General features: G+C 39.5%; 1 protein-coding gene across 3 annotated transcripts in view; it reads left to right on the forward strand.

Annotated features, from left to right (window-relative positions):
• RAPGEF5 (Rap guanine nucleotide exchange factor 5) overlaps nt 1-16,428 on the forward strand; it is a 151,656-nt gene that overhangs the window by 101,874 nt on the left and 33,354 nt on the right. For all 3 annotated transcript variants that reach the window (XM_042888225.1, XM_042888226.1, XM_042888227.1), the window contains 2 exons: nt 14,750-14,828; nt 15,828-15,972. In XM_042888225.1, coding sequence (XP_042744159.1) covers nt 14,750-14,828; nt 15,828-15,972 — 224 coding nt within the window. The remainder of the gene's footprint in view (nt 1-14,749; nt 14,829-15,827; nt 15,973-16,428) is intronic.

Genomic DNA, 16,428 nt, shown 5'->3' on the forward strand with positions numbered 1-16,428 from the left:
CAGGACCTGTGCTTTAAGGTTCTGGATCAAAAATCTGAAGGAAATCTGTTCTTCAAAGCTGCTTTCTCCCCCCTGTGAACTAAATTTACTCTCACGCTATTAATTCCTCCTTCCCCCACAATGCTCCTTTGCACGCCCTCCTCTCAGACAGTCTCATGGTGTTACAGAAGTAGCAGCCTCAGTCTTTTAATGAGCATGGGCAGGGCTGCTTTTGACTGCAGCCAAACTGTGATTATAGTTACCTGACTAAGCTACCCGTCATGCCCTCTGTTACTAACATTTGCAGCATGCTCTGGGTTATCGTGCAGTGGAGCTTGGCTGTGCCTCTGGATGCTGCTTTCTCTACCATGTCTGACTTTAAGAGAAGAGAAGAACAGCTGTGGCAACAGCAACTCAGCCACATTTGCACTTTGCTGGCTGCGGTTAGCTGGGATTCTGTTGTGGTTAACGTGGTCTTGCTGGATTTTGTTTTCAGTGGGCAAGTCAGAAGCTCAGCTATTGGATATAGGAATAGATGATTGTAGTGGGAATAGTTTTGCAAGAGCTCAGGTGCCTGTCTAGAAAGTAAATATTCAACTGGAATGCCCTTTGTATAAATCCAAAAACATTACGAGCTTACGGATTTCACTTGATGGACAGACAGGCTTTAAATGGCAACATTTTTTTTCAGAAAAGAAGGCTTGATGCAGTTGGGTATCTGTTGGGTTGTGTATCACCTTTTGGGAGAGTCAGCATGGTTGGCATTGGAGGCAATCCTTCATGTTTTTTAAGTCAGTTTTAAGTGTTTCACAGATTGAAATAGGAATAGAATTACATTGCTGACAGCCCAAGGTTTCTTATGGCACGTCAGTAGTCCTCATGGACTATAGCTGCTGCTGGCAGAAAGCTTTTTGGAATAGCATCAGTTACTGCAGTGAAGTAAATTGCTTGTCCCATCTCACAGACAAGATGAAAAATACCTGTGTGAGTGGTGGCTGTGGCAGCAGCTCATGCAGTCTCCTGAGCTGAACTGAGATCAGGAGATGACCTTGTCTCAGCTCAGAAACAGCATGGGATCTTCCCCGAGCAGTGCTCTGCCTCTGAAGCGAGAATGTTCTGCCTTGTTTTCAAGGACACGTTGACAGAGACATTGGAGGGTGGCAGGATGGGAGAAATGGATCAATGTAAATAAAGTAGCAGTTCTGATGGATCTCATTTTGATGGAAGCTAATAATGTAAATCTTACACTTGCTCATGACAACACTTGGGATCAGCTGTGACTTTATTCCTTTGCTTGAACTTGAGTTTTGATGCAAATACAAATTGGCAGAAATTAGAGGTGTAATTATGGAGAAATCATGCCGTCTGACCCAGGATGGCTGGAGGCCAGTATACCTCAAATTCTAATTGCTTTTTCAGTTTCTTTTTTTTATCTGTTCCCTGCATCCTTCCATGCCATTCCCCCCCCCCCCCCTTTCTCCTCCTGTTCCTCAGTGATCCAACAGCCCTCTTTCCCATAACCTCTACCCACTCCTGAGGATTTAGGGCTGTGTGAGCGGTCTCTAGGAAATGTTGCAGCTACAAACAGAAATGCAGATACTGTTTTTGCTCTTTCCCAGCCATGACATCAGAGCCCCAGCATCAATACAATAATGAGGCCTCTGTTGGATTTGTTTCCCATCCCAATGCAAGCCTTGTCTATGGGATTTTTTTTGTTGTTGCGGTTGGTACAGCATACGGGATGCACAGCCACAAGCTGGAAGCAGCAAGCAAACAAACAACAGCAAAAAGAACCAGCCACAAACAAACAGCATTTATCAGAATTCTGTTGCCATGGGATTTTCTTTCAAACTCTTGCAGCAGCAGTAAGAGTGCAGTGATGTTTTGCATATCCCAAAGCATGTAAACCCCCAGTTACAGTAAATAAAAATATTTAGCCTCTCAAGATGACCACAGCTTCTCCTTGTGCTCCTCCATCTCCTTGCCATCCTGTTGTGTGCTGCAGGCTCCTAGTTTCCTTCCCTGCCCTCTTCCCACCCGAAGCTTGAGGTAGACAGAAGCCCCAAAGAACCTATATGCAGTTGTTGGGTTGTGGGCCTTAGTCCTGGGATGGTTAAGGAGGAAAGGGCATTTTGCATGGAGACTCTCCAGTTGTTCCCCAGAACTTCAGTGCTCCCCCAAGTACTTCTTCTGTTGCAAAGCTGCAAAAATGCATTTTCCTGAGATCTGTGTGGTGTCACTGGTTGCAAACCAAATTTTCTTACAGTCTTCAGTCTAGTGACCCATCTCCCTAAGCAAAACTTCTGGCACATCTTATGAGTTGCTTATGGAGTTTATGCAAATATTTCAAACAGTTTTGTGTTTTTTTCTTTGATGTGTGCATGCAGATTCAGCTGGTGTTAATGAGTCTGATCTTCATATTCAGTTGAGGGTTTTGACATGCGGATGGGCCGTAGGGCATTTGATTTAACATCTCAGTATAAAGGACTGCAAATCTGTTCAGGGAATCCAGGTTAGTAAGATGCAATTTGGGAAGTTAAAACTATATACTTGATTACAAAGAGCAATAAATATTTAATAACAGTTTTCTAAAAGCTTTGAAAAGCATGAAAGTGGCATTAGCTTTGCAGGAAACTGCTGTATTGGGTTTTCCTGACAAATTGTAAGAATTCAGTTCCTCCTGGAAAGTACTGTCATGTAAGTATGGGATGAGGGAGCTGTTGCCCAAAGTCCTGTTATTTGTGGTGCTAGCAGGAGAGCCTGCTTCTCTTCCAAAGCTCTGTGCCTTAAGGGAGTGCCGGGCATCGATCAGGGCAGAGAGGCTGGGGAAGACCTTTATTAGGTCATGTACAAGCTCAATTGAGGTCAACATTTGTCAACGTATGGCTTGTGGATTTGTAGTATCTGTGAAAAGAGTTAGTGTGAAGCGAGCCCATTTGTGTGCTGTAGAGGTACTTCAGGTTATCAAAATAAAGTAGAACTTGTAGCTTAGAACAATCATGAAGTTATTTCATCTAGGGCTAACATTTTCAGAGGCAGAGAGGCAATTGGTGTGCCTACAGTTACAGATCAGCAGATTGTCTGTGTCTCAAAGTGAAGAACATTTTGAGATTGTTCAACCAGCATAGTATACTGGTAGTGAAATACATCACCTGGAAGACTTCCAGTGTGTTTATCTGACTGCAGAGAATGTCAATCTGTGCTTTCAAGCCTCAATCTGAACAAAAAAATGACAGCTTTTGTATTTATCTTAAAATAATTAGGTGGCTTTGGTGGTTTTGGGGTATTTTCATTTCAAATGGGAAGTAAATGCCCCACTTCCCCTGCTAATCTGTGAATCTAGGGGCTTGCAGCTTTCAGTGTGACTATTCATGATTTATTTACTTTTTAAAATTCAGACATAGGCATGTGTGCGATGATTTATTCCTACATGTAATTGGATACAGTGATTAAATGAGCTTGCATATTGTACTTCATTGTCCTTTTGGGATGTGGGCTGCTTTGTCTTTGAAACAGCCGCTCCTAGTAGAATTGATTCCGACTCCTGTATATTTGCTGTACTTGCTGATGTGTTTCTAAAAGCCGATTTGGAAAAGTGCTTTTAAATATATGCTCTTATATAGGAGGTACTTAGCCAGCTGAAGAGTTATATGTAATCCTCAGAGCCTTCCTTTAAGATGCCTTGCTACCTTCTCCTAGAGGGACTCTTATTAAAATTAAATGCACACTCACTGGTATGTGAGCTGAAAGAAGCTATAGGCTACCAGCCCATGCCCATGGGCCAGTGAATGTAAGAGATAGTCATCACATAATTGCTGATTTTCTCTAGAATAGTTACGAATGATATGAGGAAAAATTACAACAAGATTTTTATAACTGGCCTCAGTGAACAGCTGAATAATCAAAGCAGTTTAATGAACAGAAAGAAATGCAGAAAGACATTTTGAGTTGTCATTTTCCGTGTTATGGGCATTCAGCAGACTCAGAGCCCTTGGTTGGTGCTGTGCAAGCATAAAGAAATAGGCAATGCCCTGCCCAGAAAATCCCTGTGCTCTGCCAGGACACTGCACAGCAGTGTGGTGCAGCAGAGATGAGAACAGCAGCAGCAAGACTCCTTGTTAGAGGAACTGGTTGTGGATACAGTTTGCAGAATTTTAAGCATGGAATGTATCTTGGTGATGCTGCTAGTCCTAATGTTGGAGATGGTATATTTTGGTCTAAGGAACAGTCCTGCCAAGAGCAGCTCGAGGTGCTCTGGCTTTGTCTCTTCTGGCTGAGCTGGTTTATGTCTGAAAACGTATCTTTGCATATGTGCAGCCTTTTCTTGAATGAGAGAGTAATGTGTCTCTGCAAATTACTGCACATGCACTTACTTTCATTACTTGTAGAAGCACAGTATCTTTGAGAATTTGCAGCCTCTGCTTCAAATTTGTTTGAAATTTGCCAACAGATTTGAAAATTCCAGGGCAAAGGAAAGCAAGGCTGCCAGGCAGTTGGGCAGACAGCCCAGTTCTGTGAATGATATTCCCATAAGGAACAGGAGAAAACAAGGAATTCTGAAGGAAAAGATGATAACTTTATTATATTGATAGGAGTAAAGGTGTTGTAGAAACTGCGCCACTGTTGGCCTTTGATTTGATTTGAAAAGGGTTTAGAATTTTGAAAGCAAAAGGGACTTTACATTGGGTTTGCTATCTAACTTGATAAATTTGATGGCTTTGGCTCTCTGGCAGGAGGCCAAATGCTCTGGTGTCCCATGCATGATACCTTGGATTGACAAGCTGTAGAAATGGGAGATGGCACTGAGCGCTAATCACTGCCAGGTGTGTGCTGGTGAAATACAGACCCTGAGCCCAGGAAGGCACAGTTTTCATCTAAGCCAAAGAAATTCCTTTGTGCCCCGTGGAAATCCATAGAGCAGCTGGCAGGGTGGATGAAGCAGGATACTGACCAAACGATTTCTACAGGGTACAGACTGTATCTCTTGTTAGATGTTTCACAGGTTATGCATGAAAAATACAGGGCCTAGTTAAGACTGGTAAGTACAGCTCTTTTTTTTTTTTCTTTTCCAAGTGCAAAGTTGTATTTATCCCAGAATTGTTTTCTTAGTGTAGTTTTTGTAATTAAATAATGCAGTAGCACAAAAACAAATTCTAAAATAATGACAAAATTGAGTAGTTACCTTTAGAAAATGATCCTACTAGGCTTTCATCCGGTAATTGCTTAATATCCCAGATTTATTTCACTGAAATAAGCAAAGCCATCAAATAAAATCCCTGAGTAATTATGGTGCAGCTGAGTCAAAGACCTAATGCTGAACTCCCCAATGAGACAAATTATTTGAAATTTATGGAAATAAAGATGTTCTTTTTTATAAGTGCAACACTCAATGACCATATTTGCAAACAGCCAGAGGTTACTGCACAGCAGCACCTTTTTTGCTGCTGGGAATAAAACAGCCATGAAAGTATTATGATGCTCACAAGCAGCTGAATGACGGATAGCATCTGTTTGGCTTTTGTCTCAGCCCTGTGTGATCTTTAAGGAGTGCAGGCAGGAACCTTTTCTTGCTTTTTCATTCTGCTGTCAGGACAAGGTTGTACTGACAAACCCTTTGGTTTGAAGTTGTTAGATATTGAAAAACATGCTGTCTTGTATTGTAATTGTCAGTGATCAAAGGAGAAATGCTGTCTTTAATTACATGTTAACCAGTCACTGGAATGATTTGGGTGTCTCAGCATACCAAGTGCAATTTCAGGTTCGTGATTTAGGCACATATATGTAGTGTATGTAAGTTTGCAATTAATGCAGCGTGTTTCACCACCACCACCATGACATGTATGGGTTTTTTTTGGAGCCCATTTACCACATGGGGAGACAAACCACAGCTCCCCTGTGGGTGCTATGATACTCGTCTGTGGGGTTGCATCCCATGGGAACATACTGGGGAGAGGAAGGAAGGCAGGCAGCAGCAGTGTGCACTGTTTGCAGCACATGCTCTAGTGCCACATGTTGTGGAGCTCACTGCTTAGCATATTTATGATAATTCGGGTCCCAGGGGCAAACAAGATTCTTCTTATATCTCCTTCCTCAGGCTGAAGCACAAAGAAATTTCCCGTTGCTTCTTTGTAGGGGAAAAATAATGGATCAAAGTTTCTTGCTAAACACTTTTCAAAATACACAGAGCAGATCTGTACATTTCTGTCCCTCCAGGGACCTAGTGCTCCAGTTGGTATGGAAAGCAGCTAGCAGTGGTTATGAGGATAATTCTGCACACTGAATCCAAGGCATTGCACTGACCTGCAGAGCTTGAGATGTGGCATTTCTAAGTGTCATTTGGCCTTTACCCTGTGGTTACTATATTGTGCTTGTCACTGCAATCCACTGGACTAGATATTGTCCAAATGCTGTGTACCTTTGAGCCTGTCGTTAGGCACTACTTTAAAGATTTAAGTGGCAGTACCTCAAGTTGGAGATCAAAAATAAAGAATCGGCAAGAAGAGATGACAGTTTATGTATTTATATAGAATATGAGATCTGAAGGTTACTGTTCCCCAAGAGAAGGTCTTCCAGCTCAGCAAAGAGAAGGACATGTTGAACTTGAAACCTGGTTCTTTCTCAGCACAATGAGTTTTGGACAGCACGGATGAAAAGTACATATTAGATTAAGTACATATTACTTTCTATTAACTTTCTGAAAGTCAAATGTCTCATCTAATTTTAGCATTCCCTTTAAACTCAAGTGCATACTGAGCCAGTGAACCTGGTAGAAGGAGCCTTACCGCACCCATTGGCATGATGGGGCTTGCAGGGGCAGGTGGTGCAGCCCTTATAGTGCACTGCTGGTGAGCGCTGCCTGGGATGGGCAGTGATGCTTACAGGCAGCGAAAGGTCCCTGCAGAGCAATGACAGCTCTCAGTGTCACCTGGGCGTGGTGGCATAGAGGATCTGGACTGGAGGGTACTGCATCCCTTTGGGTGCCTGGAGGTGGAGGTGATGACAGGGATACAATAAAGTCCAGGTGAAAGAAGAGAAAAAGAAGAAAATTGCACTGTGTTTGCTTGTCTGACTTTTGGGATCAGGGTGATGGGCTGTGTGCCTGCTGGAGGTGAGGCACAAGTGAGGGCTGTGCGGGCACGCTGTGCTGTTACTGCTGCATGCCTGTCTCCTCTGCCCCACAGGCAGCTGGCTGCGGGCGGAAGGATGAAAGAGAACCATTAAATCTTTTATCTTCCATCATGTTGCTGCAGGCACTCCTGGCCTGGCTGGCTTATTATAAACAATCGATGGAAAGAGAAGACGGTGTTGGTTTTTTTTACCCTGAAGTTCTTCAGGAGATTCCTGATATGAACAAGGACTGGCTGCTTTCTGCTGCTAGGCTGCCCTGAGTACTTTGCACATACCTTTAAATATCTCAGTTTTCTGCAACTGAAGATTCACTGCAAGGAAAGCTTGGATGTTTTACTTGCAGTAGTCAAGGGATTTTTTTTTTTAACAACAAAAAGCAGCAGTGTCTTAGGCTGACAGCTATGGGCACTGCTTCTAATACTTCTAAATGTATAAGGCACTGTAGATTTGTCCAAATTGAAAAAAAAAAAAAAAAAAAAAGAAGAAGAAAAAAGCTTCAGATGTCTATATGAAAAAATTAGTGCCTCATTAAAGCTAGACAAGTCTGACATTTGCTCTCTGCCTGTGGTTTCAGGTCTTTTTGTCCTTCTAACAAAATATGAAGCTGCTTCAATATGTGTGATGGCAGCAACTGGAATGCAACTTTAGGAGGATCTTTGACCTTACCAGACAGAATATATTTGATTCATTCTGCAGATGTTAAAACACTGCCAGACAAAACACTGGGAGATGACCTTAGAAATTATTCCTACTTCTGATTTTTGTGCTCTAATAAAAATTCTGGTTGTACAGGTTAAATATCTTGCCTTTCTATATTTTCTATATTTTCTTTTCCTAACCTGGTGCAAGAAATAAATGTCTTGCTCTTTATTCCTTTGTGCATTGATTTCTCAGTGCTTCAGTGGCTAGATGACATAACTACTATAATTGTTTTAATACATTAGCAGCAAATTATATATTGACGTTCCTTTTTCTATTGACCTTTCTTCTTCAGCATAATTTTTGGTTTCTGCTTCATGCTGTGTCTGTGGTGGCATAGCATTTTCAGAGTGTCTGATTTTGGATTAAGGGCTAATCCTGTGAGGTTCTGAGTGTCAGTGCCATCTGCTGAATGAATGCAAGGGGGGGGATTTGGGACCACTCAACACCCTCTCTGAAACAAGTGGTATCTTGCTGGATCAGTAATGATAGCAGTTTGCTTTTACTGTTGGTACTCAGAGACGTCCTGACATTTTTAGTAAATTGCTGTGGAATTACAGATTATTGAGAAACTTCTGTCTTTGAAAGGAGTTGCCCTCAAAACGCTTTTCCATTTCTGCAGAACAAGCAATTTTCTGATTACTACCTACAACTACTGGACAGGCATTTGCATTGCTGAAATGTTTCAGAGCGTTGCATAGTATTGTGTGAACCAAAAAGACTCTGTGTAGCAGCCTTGAGGTGTGATTATAATTTTTCACGTTTTATGGAAAGGAGTAGGAAGAACGACAAAGAATTTATCAAGCTTAAGAGCTTTCAGCAGTGAGAGGCAGGAAAACTTGCAAATGCATTGCTGTAGCTCTCATCTAGTTTAATTTGAAGTCAGTAAGTGCATATTCAAAATAGCAAAAAAGTGTCTATTCCCTACAGAACAGTAAGCAATCAGCATCCATTTCACTCAAGCACAGGGATCTCATCTGTCTGTTTGCCCAGCTGTAACCCTATCTCATAGGGCTGCTTTTATGATTAATGAAATGCAAGTTTTAACTGTTTCTGAGCATTATGGTATTGCTAACTCTATCTACTATTATTTTCTTTAAAGAATTAACAATAACAAAAATCCCACTACTTGCTGATGTGTGCCTTGAATTCACAAGCTACATCAGCATTATTAAGTCCAACTTTTTAATGTTTTTCAAATATACTACTGGGGATGAGCCTCACTAAAATGCTAAAGGAACGTGGCTGGTTCTACAAAGTAAGGATGACACCGTGAATGCAAATAAGAGCCAAGTTTGAAGTTGTTGGCAATTTTTAAATTCACAGTGCTGGCTTACACTGATTAATCCATTAACATAAAGAGATGACTGGTGCCAACCATATGTTCATACCATTGTCTTTGCCATAACTGCAAATAGGAATTGTCATGGCTGAAGGGTTATAGTTTTGGGGTTTTTTTTGTATGTTGTCTAAAGCACATCTTTCTCACTCCCTGCTTCCTCCCCCTCCTACCCCCCAGAGCACCAAATAAATTAATTCCTGCACAAAACCAGAGTTTGTGTTGATGTCTGAGAAATGTGTGTGTAACCCCCATTCACAGTTGTGCTGCTGGAGCTCCCACACACCAAATACTTCATACTCAGGTTTGAACGTGCTTCAGGGCAAAGGAGATTTTATGATCTTCTCTTATATCATACATTTATTAGAATGAGAGGTAAACTGAGAGTATGGGCATTTAGTGATTCCATTGGTTTGGAGGGCAAATAGTTTGAAGAGTAAAATTTTTAGTTCAACAAATGAGTTCTTCACCTTTCTACTTTGTTTGTCAAATCCTATATATGTATCAATATATATATATTCAATATGAATACATGACAACTGCTTTTTTTTTTTTTTCTTTTTTTTTTTTTTTTGCCTTCTTCATCCAGATTTGGCCTCCCCTGGCAAATCCTTAGAGAAAGCTGAACATCTACTTTGCATAAAGTGGAAAAAGGCTTTATCTATATTTTCTTGTAATCCGATTTAATACAAGCCTAAAAAAAACTCAGACCTTCCTGTCATTCTTGCACAACCATTCATTCATACCGGATTTGTAGAGTGCAAAGTGTCAGAGGTTTGGATTCAGAATGATAATAAATTTTCTAAGGAACTAGATTAGTAGTTTTTCTTTACAGTTTAACAGATTTCACTATTATTGTCCTCTTCTCAACTAACAGTGTGTGATGTAGACAATCAGCAGCTAAAGGGATACAGTCATATGCACAGACCTTGTATTCTTATGCTCCTCTATACAAAGGAAGCTACATATTATAAATCACATAAGAAAAAAATTATGCATTGAATATTGAAATCCTGTTGGCCAGATTGTTTTGCATAAATTTATTTTTTCTTAATACTTAAATAAACATTTAATGCAAAAAAAAAGAAAGAAAATGAAAAACCACAGAGTGAGAAGAATAGGATGCAAAACATTGCTTTCGTCAGATATGAGGGGAAAATAAGTGTTTCTTGTCATCTGAGCAATTGGTTGGTGATGAAAGTGGGAAGACTGATTTGGCTTAGTTTTGACCTTTATATTTTTGCTGTTAGCCTTCGAGAAGCATCAAGACAAAAACTATTTTGAGTGATTCAGTGTGATCAGAAATCCAGGACAAACTGGATTTTGTCTTCAAGTTATCTCTTCTTGTGGGTATAAAGGGATTAATGAGTCAGTGCTGGTATTAGGAGCAGTTATGTCTGGCTAAGCTGGATGGGGTGTCTAATATTAGCAGTTGAGCAATAGGTGTACTCTGAACAGTTTGATCTATTGAACATGTAATGCAAATATGTTTACATCATTGTTCTAGCTTTGATGGTCTAAAGAGAATGATGCACATGCATACTAGTAAGTAATACATGGACGTACAGTTTGATAAGTAGTTAAGTGTAAATATTTGTAGCACTGGAATATTTCTCTGCTCGTTTTCCTTCTTTACTCATTGTATATGCTGGCCAAACTGCATGTTTACTTCTAAAAATTTCTCAAATTAATTTAATAAAAATAATTTAACTTTTGTTTCATTTAACAAAGGCATTTCCTTTGGCTTAAGTCTCTTTCCATACTTCTGTAACAAATTATTAATGTCAGAGTGCTTCCCTGATGCCTTGTACCAATGTGCTAGTTTAAGTGAATGTCCATATTTGAGAATAGCTCACAGGTCTTAGACACAGCGATGACATAAAGTATACTTACTGCCTGTCCTGGTTAGTTAAATATGTACAACGGAAGGTGTCAGGCTACAGCTGTTTATTAATTTGTTTTCTAAGCCTTGGTAATTAATACCTTGCCTAGAGAAGACTGTGAAGAAGAGAGTAGATTAACCACTGAGAAATAAAATTTAATGTGTAAGCCCCTGTGACAATCCCATTCTATACTCCTGCCATTTAAAATTGTGCATATGTAAAGATATACCCTCATGTCGAGGACAAACTCCAAAATACTTAAAGTTACCCCTTCAGAGAAAAGGGCTGTGATCTGGTTAGGAAAGTGGGCACATGGAGAGTAGCGGGAAATTCTCTGGATTTTGGAAGTACGTGGTAATATGCAGTTTGGTGTTCATCTAAATATATGATTATTTATTGTTTCTGGAACTCCAAATCTGTGTTCCCAGTCAAGCACACCATTGTTGCCATTGTCTCCCATCACCCTGCCCATGCGATTCAGCTACAGCTTCCCTTGGAGATGCATTGCTGATTCCTCCAGTTGCTGACTGAAAGCAGATGTTCCTTGGGAAGTGCAAATGTTCTGTGGGAAATCCTCATGCACTGGAACATCCCATGTCTACATACTGCTCTTTGCATTCCTCACCCACCCTGCATGCGTGTTGCAGAAGGACCTGTATACTACAGAAAGATTGGAAATGTGGTGCTAACAGCTGCCAGTGAAGTTGGTGTCTATGCTACTTTATTTCACCTGGGTGAAGGGTGAGCCCATGAGAAACTGTCTCAGCAGAAGCTGACGTGAATTGATTTTTTAATAATGAGGAAGCACAACACTTTCTTTTTTGTTATTTTTATGCCTGTGATGTGATACCGAGGGCACACATTCAGTGCTGAGATTACTGCCCAAGGCTGCCCCTAAAGAGCTGCAGGAGCAGTAGTCCATTGAATTCATGCTGTTTCCGTTGCACGTCTTAATGAAGTTTAAAATGCTTGAAATTGTCTTTGGAATGAAATATTCCATAGCTGCAAGCTGACTGTGTACTTCATAATAATTGCTTAACCAAATAAAGGAAAACTGTGTGGAGTATAGAAAAATTAGATTGATGGCTAAGAGAAAATGATTACATAAAAAATTCATGAAGAAGAGAAATTAAAAAAAAAACATCACAGTCTTCTGCATGAAGAAATACTTTTCCTCCATAGGACTTTTCTTTTTAGCCTTTCCATTTAAAAGGAAAAGAAACACAATTTTAATCTTCACTGTTTTTGTTTGTTTTTTCTTTTTTTTTAAAGAATTGCATTAGTGATATTTGTAGCACAGTTACTGCAAAAAATGTTTAAGGAAAAACAAAGTCATAGCGAACCCAGTCCTTGCTACTCCAACACTTTGGTGTCCTGGAAGCATTTTAAATAGGCGTCTGATGATCAAGTGTCTATGATGGGTAAAGATGATCAGGTATTAAAAATAAGGTTTTATACTGATATTTTAACACCAGCTAGTATGATGAAGTCACAGTATTTTGAATAATTGCAAAGTTTGTTGAGAAGCCTTACAGTTTTCTTTCAGCAAGTACTTCATCTCTTTTCTGAATGCATGGCTATCTATTGCTGAAACTAAGGTATCACCTAAAAAGAATAGAAAGTTTCTGTGGAAATAATCTGTTATAACTGTATCTTTGACTTGATCAGCACTACTACATATAGTTTGGTCAAGAACTAGAATAGCAGGTTAGATGCGGTTATTGTCTCCAAGAACTGGAGCTTCCAAATAAATATCTGTGAAACCTCCGACTTTAATAGCTGCATTGTAGCTAACAAAAGATGTGCAACAGAATGAACTGCTGACCTTTTGGATACAGAACAAGCTGTTCACAAGATCTTTTCATTTATGGAGACAAAATGTCCCTTTTATACAAAGATAATACTTTCCACAGTTTTAAAACAATGTTGGTGAAATATAAAGAATTTTATTGTCTTATTTGTGAATGCAAGAGGCTTCAGTTGTGCCCCTTCAGATCAGGAGTCTTTCTAGATCAACTATGCTAAAGGCATTGATTCTCAGCTGCTTTTCTTTTGTTAATGACAGCAGAGGTATTTTTAGTCCCATGCTGACAGGATGGGTTATCATTAGCTATCCATCCATGTGATATTCACATGGTATCTGGCTTTGAATGATACGTGGATGAATTTATTGCCATTCTACACCTTATCTTTGAAGTCAGTTTACAAACAGAAAGGTAGCTGTGACTGAAATGGGCCTAAATTGTTGTGAAATTACGCTCTTGGTCTGAAGAGCTTCTGGGAAGCTCTCAGTTGCACATGCATACACAGGCACTAGCTGGTTGAGATCGGGGACAGTGAGGAGACCCGCATAGGGAAATTAGGGCACAACCTTGTTTTTCTCCTGTAAGGAGCAGTTCGTCCTTCAGTCTTAGCAGCTGTAAGTCCACTCGTGAATCACTACTTCATTTGTAACAGTTACTAGTAACAGCTAACTAGTAACAAGTAGTAATACTGCTAAGGTGTTTATGCTCTACAGTGCTTCAAAGAAATACTTATATGTCAGTATATATTACCAGAATTACTACAGTTATCTGTTTTGTTTGTGAATGAAGTATGAATTCATTCCTACATCATATATAATTTATGAGTAATTAAAATTGGAAGCACAGTTGTGTGAGTTACAAACCAATGTGGGTTGGCAGTGCTTAGAGTGGGCTCAGTAAGACAGGCAGCTCAGGTCCTGCCCAGGTGGGCTCTGAATAACCCTGGTCCTGGAGCTTCTGCAGCCTAGCCAGGCAGCCTGTCCTCACAGGGGAAAAAAGTCTCTTTTAACTAGATAAATTTTCCCTTGTTGCAATCTCTGATGTTTGCCTCTGTCACTGTGTTGCATGCCTCCGGGAAAAATCTGGCTTGGTCTTGTTTCTCTGTGCCATTGGGTTGTGGGATGCCATCATAAGACTTCCCTTGAGCGCTCTCATCTTGTAAAAAACCTTTTTGTTTCAGCTTTCCTCCTTGCATCTGGTGTGCATGGTGAAGGTTTGGATAAACCCTAAAATTAGCCTGGCGTGAGAATGAGGAATGTGAAAACTACGCTGAGGTCTGAGTTGGCAATGCCTCTCGTCCTGACAGCCTGAGGTGTTATGGCTGCAGGAGAGGTGTTCTGTTGGCAGGTGCCTTTAGTTATATTGATAGAAACCAATTGCAGGAATGTCAGGAGCAGAAAATAACTTTGAATAATGTAATTAAGTAAACCAGAGAGAAAGTATCCCAGCAATTAGCGATGCACACAAGTCTTAACTAGCTGAACATTTAAGTATGCTTGTTTTTGCTTCTCAAATGCTGTGCCTAGATGTTCACCAGAGTACATGGCAATCTCAGTTTTCTATTACAAAAATTTGTCTTCTGAAATTCTGAAACAACTTACTGGTGGAAATGTTGAATAGCTGGAACCACTCAGAAGAGCCAACTGGAATGTGGTGTTTGTGATAAGGACTCATATTCATTCCTGAACTGTGGCTTATTTTGTGTATAGTTCTGCTTGTTTATTCATTGAGAACTGAGGATGTGCTTGTTAATAAGGATCTCATCTCTGCAGTGTGAATGTATTGTTAACTGCGTGACAAATCAGTGATATACTCTTTAGGCTTTTTTCTTGCTATGCACACTAACGATAGGTACTGTCTTCCTCTTCTTAAAAATATATTGTACCTTTGACTTTTTTTTTTGTCTTTCTGTGCAGAAACTCTCCTGGATGACTTCCTTCTCACATACACAGTCTTCATGACAACAGATGACTTGTGCCAGGCACTTCTGAGGCAATATCCTTTTAAGTGTTGTGTTAACACTCATCACACAGTGACACCTAGGTTAGTATATTGTCAAGCTTAACTCATACCAACAACGCAAACCTTATAAATGTTTTTTTTTTTTTTCTTTTTTTGTTTAAAGCTATATGAATCTTTTCACCTTTTACAAAACAGTGTTTAAAATCAGCTAAAACCTATCTGGAACATAAATGTTAATTTTTAAGTACCTGTGTAATATACTGCAAAATATGTAAAGAATAGGTATTTTACAATGTCTGCACCTTTTGTTGTGTGATACAGTATAGAACTTTCTTTGTATTTCCGATTATTTCTATAAGCTATAGAATGTTGCTTGAATGAACTTGGAGCTATGAATTGAAATACCTTTTTTTTTACTTTTCTTTTTGTTGTGAAAGTCATTTCACCTACTGAAAAAAAGAATAGCGAAGGGACAAGAATGATGTATAATGTGCATATCTTCTGTCATTTGCTGTTTCTGCTTTGTGAATAGAGGACAATAGTGGAAATTGATTCTTTTTTTCTTAATAGTGTTATTTCGGCTTACAGTGTAATTTGTACAGGGAAAAAGAAACTGACTTCCTCTGCTCAATATTTTTCTTGTAATGATGCGTTGTCCTCTTTCATGCAGACATTCATGTTGGTGTCTGTGTGCAGGGCAAAGCTTTGTTCCAGCTTCTACAGGAAAGTTATAACTCAACATTGTATAATTTCTTTTAAATGGATTTTACTTTTTATAGACTTTTCTCTCTAATCTAGAAAGGAAAAAAAGTTCTGTTGACATAGAGAATGAACATTTATATTACTGAGCATTTCATTCCAAAAAGTTGATGCAACTCCCAAAGCTTCAAACAGGATAGGTATACGTTCAGAACTGGACAGTGTAGTGAAACATAGCCTTTCATTGCCAAACAACATGGAAGATGATTATGCATTGCTGAATTTCAAAGTTTCAATGAGTTCTTAGTTTTTATTTTCCTTAACTTACTGCACCTATTGTGCAAAGAACCATCAAGGGAAAGAAGATGACTCTGATGTATCCTGCAGGAAACGAAAGGTCTTGCATTTGGTGTCTCAGTGGACTTCTCTCTACAAAGACTGGTTACATGAAGATGAGCATTTAAAACAGTTTTTAAAGGTATTGAATCACTTCCTGATGCATTTCAATGCTGTTTAATTAGTATACAGTGTTTCAGAAGCTGCAACAGGAAAAAGTATAAAACATCGTTTTTCATATTTAAATTTTGTCCTTGATATCTATAATACAAAGTGTATAGTATAAAGTTTTTGGAAGAGGACATTCTGCATATGAGAGCAGAGACCTTAGGATTTTTGCTCTTCGGTACTAGGCTGTGTAGTACTGTATTGGAAATTGGGCATCATTCCAGCCACCAGCCAGGTTATACTGCTGCATGTACCTTGGTGCAGTGCCTTTCTGTCTCTAAGGGTGTGTGGCTGTCCAGTTTTTGTACACCCAATATTTCTGCTTGAGGATTTGGTGTGATATGAAACCGTAGTAACGTAAGTGATGGTTGAAGTTATATGTGTGAAAGCAATATACAGGTTTATAATTCAGAATTATTTATGCTGAGAT

This window comes from Lagopus leucura, unplaced genomic scaffold, assembly GCF_019238085.1.
Source record: "Lagopus leucura isolate 7727_CA_CO unplaced genomic scaffold, USGS_WTPT01 Super-Scaffold_100157, whole genome shotgun sequence".
NCBI classification, from domain to species: Eukaryota; Metazoa; Chordata; class Aves; order Galliformes; family Phasianidae; genus Lagopus; species Lagopus leucura.